Below are 16,879 nucleotides of genomic sequence, written 5' to 3'. Positions count from 1 at the left end.
TTATGATTAAAATCACAAACCTACCAGACATTTTCGGAAGAACGATGAACGACATATCCCACGCTTATGTACAACGAAATTTAAGAGTCGTTTACTAAAATGCTATATCCGGATTTTTTAGAAGATAGAAAGATTATCCACAGTATCTTCTATCGGGATAATTTTGAATTTGCACATGCACATCAACAGTATTTTCTTCGCTTACGAATGGATTTTAAAGAAGCGCATGCGTATCACAATCTCACTCGGCTGTACCTTTAATAGATGGCATTTCAAATAACAGCTGCATATTCTTTGTTATTGATACCTTAATTGATAATATAATTGCAGCTATTGTACGCAAGTAATATGAAAAACAGATTTTAGATACTTCAATTTGATGATTTCTTTTATTTTCTATATATTTCTTTCATTCAGCCACCAGCGTCATTGATAGAGACACTCTTTCGTAACCTTATTTGACCTGACTAAACAATTTGGTTTCAAATAATTTGATCTACTAAAAACAACCTAGCCTTTTGGCTATCATTAAACGTATTATCCTGGAGTATGCGAACAAGCTTGAGTTGTCTGACAAGAATAAATCTAACACAATACCACAAACCTGCCCCCATTATTAAAATAAACCCTGCTTCAATGTGTTTTTGGTACCCTAGGACAGTGAGAAACCCATTGCTCAAAGCATGTGTGGTGATCCGATGAAATGTTTTATGCTCACAATACGTCAACGTATAAATTTGCAGCATGACTAGGGAATGATTCCGTACGGTATTGGCATGCTTTAATAAAGGTGGTTCTTTTCTTTTCTTAAAATGACTCATTCTATCATTCAATGGTCGTTGTAGGATTTTCAGTATTCCCGGAGAACGTTTCGATGGTCATGGAAGATGCGTAGAAAATGCTCCCGCTCAAGGGTCCGCTCCAGCAGGAATATTTTCGTAGCTTTTGCCTTTTAACTCAATCAGTGCCGTATGAATACGGAAGTGAAGCCTCGATTCCAACGAGTAGCCACTGTAGTTTTTCCTAAAATGGAAAAAAGTTGTTGCTTTAGTCAGACAATTTTGCTGCTTTTTCCATTAAATTCGACTACGTACTTGGCATCCTCCAAAGCTAAGATAGCTTGGTCCTTGTTACCCTGCTCAATGTATATCAGGGCTAGCTCGACAATAGCATAGGGTACCAGGTAGTGATCTTCTTTAAGATCTTTGTACATGGCGATAACAGTTTCGAGACAGCTATAATCAAAGGTTAAAGATAGATGATAAAAAACTAACATACTCGTAGTTGATATTGAATAGACATACCTAGTAGCCTGCAGGGGACTATTCATTTGACGCAGGCAAGCGCCTTTCAGTAGTAACAGCAGTGCCTTGTTGTCCGGTCCGTAAACACCGTACGTCGGATTGGATTTGTTGTTTTCTCGCTCTTCAAAATGTTTCAGATTTTCCTCCACTATCCGGAACACCCCATCGGCAAGGTGGAAATGCTTGCCCAATATCTTGAACAGATTCCAAACGTACATCAGCTCAAGTGCCGGCACGTACAGGAAGGATTGCTGAGCGAAGAAGCGTTCAGTCTTTTTGCAAGCGAACTTCTCCATCGGTAACGATTTGCCAGCTATTCGTTGCTTGTACTTTGGTACCTCCTTCATCAAGTTGGCGATCGTTCGTACTTCGCTTGAGTGCAGTTCCGACTGCTTTAACATGCACATAATCGATGCCTTTTGGTAGGTGTAGATCGTCCTCGACCACTTACTGTTCTCCACCAGATACGTGGCAAACAGCAAGGATTCTCGCCAATCTAAACGCAAGCTGAAAACAACCATCAGATCGTCATGCAGATGCAGATTTCATTTTCATTCAGTCTTAGGCTTACCAATTAACCCAAAGCAACTCCCAAAAGCAGAGATGATGGAACTGCGGCCAAACGCTTTGCGATTTCCACGATTTCTTGTACCACTTCAGGGCTTCGTCTAGATTACCCTTCATGAACTCGAGTCGCCCCTTGAAGAACAGGAACCACACACCGTCCGGGTACTGTTTGAGCTGCTTCACCAGCAGTTCATCACAGAAGCGCAAATCGCCCTCCTTGTGGCTGAGAACGTAGCACACGATCAGGTTATAACCGAGTAGGGTCATCACGCAGAGCACCTGTCGAATTCCTGCACTCTGAGAGCCGGTAACTAAATCCTGCATGCCTGATTGCTGTTGGAAAGAATGGCATGAATTAACATCGATTTACTGTCAGTTCCGTTGGAGTTAGGCGGTTCGTACCTTATTGCCAGAGAATCCAATGAATTCAAGTAACTTAATGATCCTTGCGGGAAGCAACGAAATCATCAGATTAAACGTTCCCAAACCCATCCGGACACCACTCTCAAAGTGTAGCTTGGAGCTTTCCGATTCCCAAGTTCGCTGTGTCAGAATATTGTTGCATTCCCTAAAATAGGCGAGTAGCAAATTAATTCAGAAATGGACACTATGACACAAAAGTTGTACAACTCACTTATACATCGCGAAGCAATTTCTTATCTTCATTCCACCCTTGATCAGGCTGGTCAACGTTTCGTCCTCGATAAACGTTAGCATTGCCTTCAGGAGCAGGGCTTCGGCCGAACAGAGTTCGGCGTGTGCCTCCAGATCGGTGTACTGGTCGTAGTTAACCTTCTTGAACGTCTTCCCAATGGTTTCGGTAAGCGTGTTCTTCTTCCTGTATCGATTGCAGACGTTCAAGCACTGTTTCAACGCTTCTGAGGCAGCCGCTATGTGCTGTTGTTCGAAGGTGAGCATTGCCTCCAGGTAGGTGAACACACTATGTCCTACCGCATGGTACATGCTCGATGTAGCCCTAGAAAAACACCAAATGTTGTATTAAGAATGATCATAGATAAAAAAAAACTGATAGGAGTGTAATAATTACATTGGTTTCATGAGAGCCTCTGCCTCGTTGAATTTATTGTTGAAGAAAAGATCGACAGCAATTTTGGCTTCCGCCAGCGCAGTGTCCAAATCCATCCCGCACGTAGGGCTAAAATTGTAATCAAAACGAACGGATGATGCATGATTAAATTGCGTTCTCTGCTAGTTTGTCAACCATCGAATTGGGTCATTTGATCAACACCATGCTAGAATCTATTACTATTAGTTCTCTTGATCATTCGGGCATTTCTAATCTGCACAGCTCATCGAGCGATTACATGTTCTATTCACGTCAGCTTATTTTTAATCATTAACAATTTTGCTTGAATGAGCATCATATGTCAGCTGAAACAGCAGAAAACGTGTTTTATCGGAGTGGAACATGGCTAGAATTATTCTTTTCACCTGACGTTCTATGTGCTTGGCAGCCATACTTGAATTTAAATAATTCTCGCAAAGGTCTGGGGAGAATCCTGGGGCACTGATTTCACTGATGTTGACCTATCTTGGTCTATGTTTGGTCTAATTCATATAACTATCAGAGTCTTTTATTAATTTTGTAGAGGAGCTTTACAGTAATAACAAATAGGCTTACTAAACAAACATAATTAGTAATCATGAGTATTAAACAAACTTAACCGCCTCGAGAAACAGGGTAAAAACGGAGTTCCGGTATAATTTATGAAGCAATTTGCACACAGAACGAGCAATTGTCTCACATACATGATACAAGAGCATGACGAAACTTTCTTAAATACACCCCATAAGCCCCAGATGCTGAAAATGCAATAATTCAATGTCAATAGATAAAATTATTCGATCAGAACGATCTATTACATTTGGTTTCCAGAATTATAAAAAGTGTTTGCAGTTTACTTTACTGCTAAACTATTACAACACAAAAGCATGCCAATATTTTTTTTTTATATGATTACGAAATGAAATAAACATCCTTCTTAAACAATAGGTTGAAGAAGTGAAGGTTCCCTTCTTTTGTTGCACTAACACAACCACAAGAATATGATACATTGTCATTTAAGAGTCTTGATTGCCTTGATCGCTGGTTCACCCACACTAATCGTGAGAGCAAAGGGCCAATGGTCAACCTGTTCGTTTACGCGAATTAATTAGTTTAATGTTGCAGCGAGACGCCTTTGAATATTTAAACAATCATCGCTGACTATAGGTGATATAGTCAACCACGTTCTTTCGATGCAAACATCTAATGACCTGCGACAATGCAGCGTTCCAAACTATTGTTGATCATCATCACCCAGCGTGTAGATAGGCTGCTGTTATACTTACGATGAGGTGTCGTTATCGCACGCATCTTGGAACTGTAATGAAAGGAAAGAAGAGAAATAAGTTAACAACCTGATAGAGGAGTACGAGATGTTTGTTTTTTTTTAAATATTAGACATAAGATTTTTGAAACTATTATGCAAATGGATCTCACAATTTGCTAACCAAACGACAGGAGCCCAGTTTCATGTATTGCCTCCTTTGTTTAGATCGAGTGTTCTACTACCATGTTCGAAATTACAGCCTACGACCCGGTTGACTATCATTTGCATAGAATGATACGATTTCTGCGCCATGTACTTACAGTGACCTCTCTTGATACTTATTACAATCTTGTTTGGGTTGCAAGTTCATGGATATCAAGACGCACACAGTTTGTAATCAACCTTAGTTTAGCTAAGCCAGCGAGAGAAAGAGAGAGAGAGAGAGATAATGATGGTGCAAGGTAGCCGTTGTGGTGCGAAGTTGGCAGTAGAAGCGAAGGGGTTAGAGGGTGTGACAGCAATCTTTGTGTCGTTAAACTTGTCTTTAATTCCAGTGAATAGCACACCTCGCAGCAGTACGGGCCTGCCATCGGATCCACTCATGTTTCCGTCAACAGGTTTCCGCGGGTTAGATTGAACCTTACGCGCTCGTCTCACATGTCTGTTGCATGGCACATTGGCTCAAGCAACACCGGCAAGCAGCCTGTCAGCACATTCACAAAGCATCTCACCTCACCTACCCGGAGTGGCCGGTAACCGGTAACATTAGATGAAGTGCCCACAGTCAGCTCGTTTCGCGTAACGCACGCAAGTTCAAGTTCAACCGCACACGGCTAACAGCAACTGGCAATTTCAAAGGTGTAAGGGCGGCAGCGACCGATCCGGATGCGGTTTTGCGTATCAGTGTTGCACTTTCACATCACCTCAGCGGCACGCTGGGCTCTTGATATCGTGGCGCGTGTCAGGAACCACACGCACGTAATGACATGGCTCACTCATTCGCTCAACTACAACTCTACACCACATTAAACCAAACATACAAAACCGCTTTTCTTATCTTTCGGCGATTTACATGTACCGGACAACGTAACTGGACAACGATCCCAGCTACGTGCAGCGATTCCTTGCTGCTGTTTCCAAACCATCATCAAGATGATTGTTACACGGTGGCCATTGATTCTAGATTTCATCATTTTCACAACAGCATACCCTGTTCGCAAGCGTGGTAACGCCACCGGTGGAGTGCTGCGATGCAAACAAATTTGCATTTTAATTTACCCTTCGTGCTCACACGACGACAACAGCCAGACAACCAACGACGTTGCCTGTCCAGAGGGTTGGAAAAATGTTTACGGAAAAACCACTGGTTTTCCGCTTGATCACCCCACCTTTCACTAGTGATAAGCAAACAGACGAACCAACAGGGCGATACAAGTTACGCATGAGTGGGCAAAAATTCGCGTGCCAGACGGTCGGCAACGACGTGCTTATAAACCACCATCGCGAAATATGGTTCGTGTTTTTGTATCAACCATAACATGGTGTCAGCAAAATACCTTGCTACCAAACCGACGATGGCCGACGGTACATTTACGGTTTAGGACATCAGTTTAAAACAATTACCTTTCATAAAAAGAGGACGCCGCTTTATCAAACCCAGCTGGAGCGAGTAGGCGACAGTTATGTTAATTTTTTTCTCAACTTACTAGCTAACTCATTACAGAGTATTCGCTACCATTCATTCAACATGTAATCACATGTTGTGCCTTTTATATAAATATTACTAACTGCTACTATAGAGGCAATATCACTTATTCATAAACCACAAACGGTTTCTGACCTATTTACTTTATTCTCTTCGCATTGTGTAAAAATATCTAGGTCAGCTTTTAAAGAACATGCAGCAAGCAACATGCATTTTTAGATTTTGTAAATAAACCTACATGAAATGGGTTAAGGTACGGTGTGCATCTTAAGGGTAATTGTGTAACTCCATGAAGCGGTACGAGGATTTACGAAACATGCATTATAAACAGAAAACGTTACAGGTATAGAAAACAATCGTTATTACATCTTTTCTAAACTTGTGGTAGAAAAGTTCAACCCTCAGCAAAATTTCGAAGCAGAAACAAAAGTTCTATGGCGTACAAATGATCTATTTGCTGGATTATAACAACAAAGAAAAAAACAAGCAGAAACTTCGGTAACAACGCGTCAGTTGCAACTCGCAGAATGTTGTACTTAAATGACGACTATGATGTGATAAAAGATCTGCCGATAAAACATAATTGGGTGGGCATGTATAAACGATTAAATGCACAATTTGAAACGCTTGTAAAATTCAATGAAACAAGATAAAATCCATTTGACAAAAATCAATAAATGCCCCCCCGTACAAAACACGGTTTTTGCTGTTTGAAATTGGAATGGCAATTCCGCAACACGCTCTGTTTAATCATTTGCAAAAAAAAATGCCTTCTCTGTTCCATATTCGAGATAATCACAATAGTTAGTCATCTCTGCATCATTACTTACACTGAAACGGACACAGGAAATGACTGTTGACCGCAGTGTATAGATTGCATTTGCCATTTGTCCAAGGCAAAAAAAAACAGATTTCACTACAAGCTGATGATGCTAACAATGCATTCTTCATACACAAACATACAAGCACAGAGTGAAGGTACAGACAGGAAACAATGCAATGGAGAAATTTAAAATCATGCGCCTTTTAAAATCATGACCAACACACTGCCCCACCACCAGAAGATCATTTAGAGTGGTGACTTGCGACATGCTAGAGCCGAGCTTGATAGAAAGTTGTGACGTCAGACATTAGCCATCGAGCACACACAAGGGTATCGGACGCAAACAAAGTACAACTCAAAGTTACTTCATTCAAACTATGGCACAGGATACACGAAGACACCACCACCGATCGATCGATCGGTAGTCTTCGATGCGTTGTTAATCTTTTGCGGCTTCCCTTACAAGCGAGGCAGCTATCGGTCACCTTTTGTCACGTGAGTAGCATTAGAGAAATGGAACGGCCCGGACATACCCTGACGAACTATCACCTACGCGATTCGCCTAAAAGAGAGATACGTCCTTCGGCCGAACACAATCGCAGCATAAACTGCCGGCCAAGGTGTCCTGTGAGGTTTCATTGCCCTATACCAGGTCTGCAGTGGCCACTACGTGATAGAAGCCCACGAACGTGACCGTTAGCGATACCGAGGCTACTCTGGACATCACAGAGGGTGGTTATGAGCTGGACACACAATATTAGGTAAAAATCGCCATCGCACCCTCCCCTAGCTAGGCCGGCCCCTCGTTACAGAAGGAATTTATTTATTACATTAGCATAACGCCACGAACAAATAGAATGGCTTTACTTTGGGCAGGAGTGCAGTTTCACCTGTACAACCATGCGATATGTGAAGTACTATATGAGTTTATGAAGCAATTTCCATCTATTGGAACACATTATGAAGCAGAAGTTAATTTACACAAATTTATAAAGTGACAATTTTTTCGTAGTTTGCGCAATTGACCAAATGGCAATGATTTAACAAAATAAAGACATATTTTTGGAGGACATTTAGTTGTAGATTCTGATATTTACACTGGATAAAACACTGCAAGTTGCCTAATTGTTTATGGTTCAATTTGTACCAAAAATCTGAACAATCGTTTGTTTTTTTTTTTTTGTTAAAATTGAAACCATTTTTGTAAGACAAATCTAAAGTTGTTCTGGCATTCTGGACAGAAAAGTGGAAGGCATCAAAGTAATCCATATTCAAAAATGAAGATATTGTTTGGCATAAGTTCCGTTTAATGCTTTTTTACGCTGCTCTATTTACCTCATCATCGTCGTCGTAGTTTTGCATCTGCTGTTGATTGCTCGAAGACGCCGAACTAGTCGCAGCCGCTGCAGCCATATTTCTTGTGTTTCAAATAAGCTGCTCACCGAAACCGTCTGAGGCACTTCTTGATTCTCTTCACTAAGCAGCCTGTTCTTTGCACGATTTTTTATAATTTGTCACCAACTGCCCCGGGCTCGTACCATTATCGAACGCAAGGAAAAATAGCGATTTTCCGGATCACTGAACTCACCGCACACACATACACACCGTTTAATTTGGCATTTTATACACAAAGCACACCTGGCGACGTTGCTACCTTTGATGGGGGAAAACGTAGATAAAATAAGGTGCAATTCTTACTCTGTGATGAAGCCCTTACTTTTATACAGCAACCACTGGTTTATGTTATGGATTCAAACGATAAACTGGCGATTGTGCACGCCACAAGTCAGCTTGCAACCCTACTACGACTCAGAGGCATTTGTGAATGTAATTTTGTGGAGCATCAACGTGACGTAGGAAAAGCTACGTCCTTGGTTGTTTCGGTGGAACAACTGGGGTAACTGTAAGTTATAGTTCCGGCACGATATTACTCGACTTGTTCACCAACCGATGCACGAAAATATAGATAATGGTGAAGGTCATAATTTTGTAGTGAAACACGGGCGTTGTTATAGTTCTGATTGCGGTACCTTTGAAACAACGCGCGAAACATACCCCCATCAAATGATTCCCATCTTTTCCCATTTCCCAGCCAGTGCCTCGTAGTGTTCGACGTAGTGTAGTGGGCATTGTGCAATGTGCTACGTGAAACATTCCCGGGTGCTTATCTTCGCGAACGATCAACAAACTTCCGTTGCTCTCGGTTGATTATGTTTAGATGTACCATCTAATCGACGAGGCAATCGGCATCCATTAATCGAGCGCAAAATACGCAAAGCCGACAGTAGAGCGCGTGTTGATAACTCGTACAAATACTTAGCTCAGTCACTTCGTTCTGATAACAATGAAGAAAAAACCCTACCAGCAGTGCAACATGATAAGCCTTTCGTGACCCCCTTTTCTTAATGGCCGTGCATAACGATAAGCCGAGGTGCCAATGTTATAAGATCCGTGCGTTACAAAATGTTTACTTTTCACATCGACGGCGGCAATGGTTTTTGGCCCCGACATTAACGACAAAAAAAACATCGATAGTCGCATGTTCATTGTAGCATAGCGGTGGTGCATTTCAGTGCACGCGGCTGGCACAGAATAACAAACCATAACCAGCGCACACACTCGGTTTGAGGCGATACCATGTTTATCTAACATTAAAAATAAATCAATAATTCAGCAGCAACTTTCCTGCAGAGAAAACCCTGTGTTTTTGTTGTGGAAATGAAAACGGAAAAAATGAACGAATCGCCACATAGTCGTCTGGTTCCTGTGGCCTTGAAACATTCCAGGGTTGATGTGCAAAGCGCATAGCGTACCATATGAAATCATCCTCTCTAGAGCACATCCACATCGTTGCACCCTTTATCAGCTTTTACTGCCGGATTTGCGGCTCTGGGCTGCTATCACACATCGCTGATAAGATGCAAAGGAGCATATAACAGTGACCGCATTAAGGTAAAAGGAATGACATAATATTCGGTACGGTTAAAAGATAAGAAGCCTTTGCTTTTTCCTTGGATGTTTCCCTGGAGCACGGAAAACCAATGGTCGGAGAAACCAAAACACATTGCTTCATAATTGCTTGCTAAAGAACGGAGTTATTGATCGGTAAAAAGCAATGCGAATGCCGGCAATGTGGTCAGAACGAATCTAGAAATCGATATCGCCCAGAATATAACGATAACGTTTCGCTTCTTGTCGTGAACATTTCTCGCCGAAACTTAATAAATGCTGCTCGTGATTAGCCACTCGCGTGTACCTAGAAGCCATGGGGTTCGAAATCCGCGAAGTAAATCTGGTGTAGTAAATCTCTGTACAGACTGAGTGTTATTTTGAGTATTTTTTTCCACGTTATTGGCTATGGCCACAGTAGCTTGACTACTTGCTCCGTTTTCCTGGCACACTATCGCGCCATTTCGACTGCAAAATCACATCTCCTCGTCTCGATTTTTTAATAACCACTGGTCAGAGCGGAACGGCAACTGCACAGCCTCCTTCTGAAATATGTATTTAGCTGCAGGCGTGTGTACATCACAGTTTCACTTAAGTAAACTCACAACACCCCCACGCACGCACGCACGCACGCACTCGGCTCCGTCCGAAAATATCATCCCCTTTCGGATGCGCATCTTCACGATGCGGTTGTCTTCCTGCTGGACGTAAGTGCACACACTCTACACAATTCTTTCTTTCGCACGTCCATAACACGCTCGGAACCATGAATATGAAAGTTTTCTTTCCTAGTGGCCGGTATCATCGCTGAACAATGCGAGCGCGACCCTTGATTCACGTTTTACCCACTCTCGAGTTCCGTGGTTGTTCCGTCGATGTTGCGGCGCCCTGTAAAATTGAAACGAGCTGCACGTGCTCATCCGCCAACGGGACAATTTTGAATGGCGACGACGAACACCACCAAGCATGCGCTGCTACGTTGTTGAAGTCGAACAAATATACCTCCCGAGACAAGGGTTGTTCGTGATGAACACTCTGTATCTGTGTTGCTGCTGGTGCCCCTGATGTGGACCGATTTCGTGTTTCGTCGGTTGTTCGTCGGTTGTTCGGTGGTTCTTCGGAGCAACAACCGACATCGGATCGACCACAATCCGGCGACTATGGCACGTACTATATACATGTAGTAGTAGCATAGTAGGAGATTCTCTTAGTAGCAATAGCGTAAAAATGAGCACATCCAGGAGCGCTCTCGGTTTCCCTATATCGGCGATGAAAGAGCTGAAAGAAGTGTGTAAGACGGCTGGTAAAAAAGGCACAACATTCATCCCGCTGAAAAGAACATACGTATGGTCGAGTATTGAGTTGAATATTGACGCTCATCTGGAACCTCATCCTCGGTCCTGCAATAAAAAAACCGTGTACAATATTAACTTTAAAGCGGAATCGTAATTCTTACCCTAAGGTTGCTTGGTTTAGTATACCAATAGTATACAGTAGCTCTGTCGATTGCCTAATATTTTCTAGGTTTTATCATTTCCAGTATCGCCAGTTGATCGGGTGGGATACCTCCGTCGCTTTGTCGTCCTCTTTTTAACTTTTTAGCGTCTTGTCGGTCTCCGTCGGGATCAACCGCGTGCCATAGGCATAGGGTACTTTAGCTGCTCTCTAAATACTAAAATGGATAAGGGTGAAAGTATAAAACGGGCGGTTCTGTCGCTGATTCTTGTTCTTACAGGCTTTCGTCAACAACTAGCAGGAAATCATGGGTGCGCTGCAGAGATCGAAATACTAGCGCGTGCATGGAATGACGCTGGACTTATTTCAGATTAATAAAGAGGATTTTTTTGCACTAATTCACAGAGTAAGACAAGATTGTTAATCGCTTTGTTCACTGCTATTTTACTGCTGCTAGCGCCAACGGCGAATTTTCCGCGAGTTTTCCGCGATTTTCAAAACGCTACTTTCAAATTCAAAAGTCTACTTTGGGGAAATTCACCACGGTTAAACTCTGGCAAAAAATTTCCAATTCCAGGCCTTTCTTATCGGCTTTTTTTGGTATTTTTCGATTTCGATACTCATCCCCTAGCGATTGGCGTTTTTCCTGGTCGAAAAAAGGCAAAACCGCGAATTTACAGCGATTTTCAAAACTCTACTTTCAGAAATCAGATTCAGAAAATTAACAACGGCAAAACTTTGGGGGCAAAAAAGACTACTTTCAATCTTTTTTCTAAGTTTGGCATGCTGGGTATGCTGAATCCCCCAAAATATGTGCTTGGGGCGCACCGCACCGAATTTGCGCGAAACGAACGCCAAGAAACCGCCGTTCAAATTTTCGAATAAACCGCTCAAATACACATTTTTCGAGCACAACACAGCAGGTCGCTCGAAAAACTGCTCGAAATGAAGGGACTTTTCAAAAAGTCCGTTTTTTTAACAGCATGGGGAGGGGAAACTTTTGTCAAAAAACAAAAGTGCACTTTTATTGCGCATTTTTACCTAAACGGCGTATTTACCGTATTGAGTATTTTGTGTTCGCACAAAAAATGAGAAATAATAAAGTTTTAAAAATATGCACAGCACTGTACGAATTTTGAACAGATTTATACCTCCAGGTTGAAAATATTTCAAAGCGGCTAATTCAACGGTCAAATAACTGACGGCCCATGCTACACGAAGCGTAAATTTACTCCTCCGTGTAGCAGGGCCTATTAAATTGATTTAACACAACAGTGGAATTATGAATGGATGTTATGCTAAACGATAAACGACTCGAGGGGTTCGATTGATTGACTACTTTAATCGCAAATAAAAACACAAACATTTACTATAGAAATCAAGGTACGCGAGACATCAGGATATCTTAAACTAACCATTTGAGATCTTAGGTTCCGGTGTTAATGTAAGGTAGAAGATCGTCAATATCCACCAGCCGGCCAACATCTATTTCTTCACCACACATTGCACATTGGTTGTTCGTGGTTTCAAGTATTCTGAAAAACAAAGACAAATATGGTTGTGAATAAAATCAAAAAGTTGGCTTTAAAGTGAAAAAAATCAGTTTAGTACTTCATAAACTCTGTTTTCAGAGCAGGAAAATCACACTCTGGGCAGGCTGCCACATCCTCTCGAACCATATGCTGCCCCTGAAAGAGAAACATTTACAAAATCGTCTTAGTCCTTGCGCATAAAGGTGTAAACGCGAAATATCGTACCGTCGCAATGCATATTGGTAGAGTCGTTTTGCACTGTCCACAAGCAATCTCCATGTTGGGCAGAGAGGCGCCACATAATGGACAGGGGCTGGATTCCTGACCCCCTTCATCATCTAGCTGACCGCGTGGAGCCTTCCGTACGATGGATTCTATCTTCTTAGCATACTTTTCATCGATCTGCCCGCGAAAGTCCGATCTCATCAGCATCACCGCGTACTCAAAGGCAGACTTACGCAGTCCTGTCCGGTGGCACTCAATGACCGTGGAGGTTAAGATGGGGACAACATCTAAGACCAACAAAACAAATATATATCAGACTATCCGCCATTCGTCTGAAGGCAAGGTGAGCTTACGTGAGGGAAACTGGGAAATGTTTTTCGCCACCTGGAGAAGCAGCTTAGCGGCTAGCAGATGATTTCCACGCTTAACGTGAATTCTGACTAGCGTGTATCGATGCAACAACGCTAGTGTAATTTTCATGTCCGTCGCAATGGCAAGATTGTTGCGCCGTAACTCTTGGTACATTGAAAACAACAGATCGTGGGCGCTTCGATAGTTTCCAGCAATCTGCTCCTGATTGGCGATGATCATTGCCGCTTTTGCCGCCTCCTTGAACTGTCGTTTAGCCATGTACAACCGGAAGAGCAGCTTCGGATCCTTCGGCACTCCATCCGACTCACCGAGCAGATATTCAATCAACTGATTCGATAACTTCTCATCACCCGCCGAAGCCACACAATCGATCGCCAACGAAAGGGCAGCATTCTCTTCGCTTCCCACCGAGGCTGCCTTCAGTAGTAGCTTGAGGGCTTTCGAGTATTCCTTAGCCAGAAAGTAATGCTTTCCTGCCAAAAGCGTATACTTCTCTCCCTCAAAGTACCCTGCCAACAGCAGAAAATCGGCCGCTTTCGCACACGAGCTCTGCTCCAGCACCTCACCGTAGTAACGTATCTTGTTCTGCTTCTGTGCGATAGTGAACGCTTCCGCGATGCATCCGCAGAGCGTGAGGAACTGTATAGCCGATTCGTAATCACCATGCTGCTCGAAGTATTTCGCCAGCAACTTCGAACCATCGATCGAGCGCGTTTCCAGCAGAATCTCCGATGCAGCATGCGGGTCGGACAGATAGTCTAGATAGATGCGCACCACGCTATCGAGATCACCAGCCACCTGGTAACTGCTGATCGCCTCCGCGTACTGACCTTCAGCTTCCTTTGCTCTTGCATAAGCCGCATGCAATTTGAGGCTCGAAACACGCGGCAATATAATGTCCACCTTTTTCCATTGCTTCAACTGAATAAATAGCTCAGCGGCCTTATCCCAACTTTCACCTTTCTCCAGCATGACGGCCGCTTCGTTGATATGTCCACTGGATGCCATCGCTTCGCCACACTCATTGTACAGCTGCTTATCGTTCATTTCTAGTGCTAACTGCAGTCCACGGCGCACATCACCACACTTGATGCTGGTACGCGCTATACCCGCTTTGCACAGCTTCACGTGCTGCATTTGCTGGACAGTCTGCTTGCCTTCTGCCGTGTGTTTGGCGTTGGTGTTTTGCGACGCTTCAATCTGTTTCAAACCTCGCTCGAAGTTCATCAAGGCCTCCGAATAGTTTCCACTGTAAGTATCATCAAACGATAAGGATCACTTCAATCGGGGACATTTCCATCCCTGCAACCTACGTAAATTCCAACTGCGCACCATACTCCCGAGCTAGATAGGGAAGCTGATCGGGAGCCAGTGTGCTTGCCAGTGCCATTGCTTGCTCCCATTGCAACAGATCCCGGCACAGTTCGAGCGCCTCCGATGGATTTCCACTTTTCGCAAACAGTGCTTTGGCTTCGTCGATTTCGTTCAGCAGTACGGCACAAAACCCGGCCAGCGTGTTTAAGTCCTCTATCTGATAGATCTCTTCCAACGCGTATACCATTGCCACATCGCCGATGTTTCGGAACACTTTGGTCGCTGTTTAAGAGAAACAAATGATGAGTCTACGTTCCAATTTGCGCGGTATCCTGTTGCTAGATAATCAACCTACCAAAAGAAACATTCAAATCGGAGATCGCAAGCAGACCGAGATCCTTCCACTCCTCATCATCGTTAAGCAGTTTACACAACTCCCAGGCGTCCGCATACTTACGCATCAGTTTGGTCGTTCGCAACTGTTCCTTTACATCGCGTCCCGGTTTGTTGGCGTGCGTATCGAGCACGATCGAGGTCAATTTTCCTGCGCTACTATGCAAGCACAAGTCACCATCGTACAGTAGCAGCGGTCTCTGATCGCTGATTAAGCTCGTCGTTCCAACGCGCTCAACCAGCTTACCTCTAACGGAGACCCGCACGAACGCGTACGTTGTACAAATGTTCCGATCGAAAGCGACGAATATGTGCGACTGTGAACAGTCCCACAGTACACCACGACAGTGCTTGGGAAATTCCGGTATCCGTAGCGTCTCCTCGCTGGCGGCCACAAACAGGTAACCCTGACTGTGATCATCTATGAACACCAGTCGCGTCCCGTCTACGTCAGGGTATATCGCACGAACACCGGCCGGATGCCGGAACTGAACCACCGTTGACCAACTCTCCAGCGAAAAATAGATTATGCTGCCAAGCTGCAATAGGGCAAAAGAAGGTTTAGAAAACGACACACCTCCGAGACTCCATATATGTCCAGCGGGATCCATCATTCTTACGTCGGTAGCAAAGCACATGAACTCGTTTGTCAATCCGACGCATGTTATAACGGCCTCAGCCATTCCCCGAATTTCATCGGGAAATAATTTTGGTTCTCGATTTTGTGTCACTTCGTTAGTGACTTCCACCTAAAACAAAGGATTCAAAAAGTGTTAAGACAGTTTAGTAATCGTCGTACATCATGGAATGGCATGACACTAACGGGATGAAGCATAATTTGTCCACCACACAGCACGGCGCAGTATTCCGAGCTTAAGGCGACCTGTTTGATTTCCGACATGTACTCTCGATCACCGAGCAAAAGTGGTCTTTCATTGAGCGAACGGCCCAGATCGTAGAACCAGACGTGATTATTCATCCCGCACGCCATATGATAAGGACCGATCGCTAGAAACGAAGGTTCAATCTCAAGCGACACCAAGACCGGTGCCGCCTTCAACCGATCCGGTGCGTAATGGTAGATCGCGATCTCCGCCAAGCTCGAAAGCAGGGCTATCCGAGGTGGTGCAGTGGCGAACAATGAGTGTAGCTTCGTGACAAACACACAGATGGCCCCTTGCGATGTGGTCACCCCCAGCAGCTGGCCATCGGCACTCCATTCCACGTGCTTCAAAGCAGGTTGATCGGGTAGGCTCAGTATCTTTACCGTCTCCTGAAGGTTACTCATGGAATGTATCTTTACACTGGAAACAAAGCGGAGGTTAGTCCCAGTTTAAAATCCGGTTCACAATATTCACTCCTTACTTGTTATCACCACAGGATGCGATCAGTTCTAGCTCCTTGCATACCGCTATGCTAGTGAGCGAGTCACGATGGTTCTTCACTTGCCACAGTTCTTGACCCACCTCACGTGGATGCGTCGAAATGGCCACGACATGTCCCAAGCTGAAGCCGAGCAGAATGTAGCCATCGGCGAACCATTTGTGCTGTAGCAGCGAGCCATAGCGTTGCTGAAATCCCAACTCCGTCGGTGAGTCGGGCTCCGGTAGGTGATAGAGAAAGAGCGTTCGACGGCCAAGAATCATACTGATCGTGTTTTCACCCGGTACCCGCTCGTCCGTTTTCATCTCAGCAAAGTGCATATCACTGGGAGCGTCGCGTAGTTGCACCGAGCGCAACGTGTCGCCCTCCTCGTTGGACAACGTGAGGTACTTGTCCTCGCTTCCCAGCGCCAAGATGTTTTCGGTCGACCAGGCACCGCAGACGATACGTTTCGTATGTTTGCCCAGGATCGGAATGCGTTTGGTTGTGATGTGATTGTAGATCGACAGGTTACCCCGTGATGT

General features: G+C 44.0%; 2 protein-coding genes across 4 annotated transcripts in view; both read right to left on the bottom strand.

The window, feature by feature from the left end:
- Window positions 1-367: 367 nt before the first annotated feature.
- Window positions 368-10,668, bottom strand: LOC125956439 (tetratricopeptide repeat protein 39B-like). Of its 3 annotated transcripts, none has more exons than XM_049688318.1 (10): window positions 10,531-10,668; window positions 8,068-8,386; window positions 4,224-4,255; window positions 2,920-3,027; window positions 2,506-2,847; window positions 2,274-2,439; window positions 1,876-2,204; window positions 1,305-1,811; window positions 1,095-1,235; window positions 368-1,023 (listed from the first exon to the last, which is right to left on the bottom strand). In XM_049688318.1, the coding sequence occupies exons 2-10, from the start codon at window positions 8,143-8,145 to the stop codon at window positions 909-911; spliced, it is 1,818 nt and encodes a 605-aa protein (XP_049544275.1). In that variant the 5' UTR covers window positions 8,146-8,386; window positions 10,531-10,668; the 3' UTR covers window positions 368-908. The 3 variants fall into 3 exon arrangements, with proteins under 3 accessions (XP_049544275.1, XP_049544277.1, XP_049544276.1); XM_049688320.1 differs by lacking the exon at window positions 10,531-10,668 and adding an exon at window positions 9,204-9,232; XM_049688319.1 differs by lacking the exon at window positions 10,531-10,668 and adding an exon at window positions 8,450-9,161.
- Window positions 10,669-12,464: 1,796 nt separating this feature from the next.
- LOC125956429 (WD repeat-containing protein 19) overlaps window positions 12,465-16,879 on the bottom strand; it is a 5,283-nt gene continuing 868 nt past the window's right edge. The window contains exons 3-11 of the mRNA XM_049688298.1: window positions 16,338-16,879; window positions 15,796-16,276; window positions 15,593-15,721; window positions 14,935-15,511; window positions 14,579-14,861; window positions 13,247-14,514; window positions 12,894-13,180; window positions 12,748-12,824; window positions 12,465-12,671 (exon numbers count right to left, since the gene is read on the bottom strand). The exon at window positions 16,338-16,879 is cut by the window's right edge and continues 181 nt beyond it. Of these exons, the coding sequence (XP_049544255.1) occupies window positions 12,563-12,671; window positions 12,748-12,824; window positions 12,894-13,180; window positions 13,247-14,514; window positions 14,579-14,861; window positions 14,935-15,511; window positions 15,593-15,721; window positions 15,796-16,276; window positions 16,338-16,879 (3,753 nt within the window). The 3' untranslated portion in view covers window positions 12,465-12,562. The remainder of the gene's footprint in view (window positions 12,672-12,747; window positions 12,825-12,893; window positions 13,181-13,246; window positions 14,515-14,578; window positions 14,862-14,934; window positions 15,512-15,592; window positions 15,722-15,795; window positions 16,277-16,337) is intronic.

This window comes from Anopheles darlingi, chromosome 3 (genome assembly GCF_943734745.1).
Source record: "Anopheles darlingi chromosome 3, idAnoDarlMG_H_01, whole genome shotgun sequence".
Taxonomy (NCBI): domain Eukaryota; kingdom Metazoa; phylum Arthropoda; class Insecta; order Diptera; family Culicidae; genus Anopheles; species Anopheles darlingi.
This window is presented reverse-complemented; position numbering and strand designations above follow the sequence as displayed.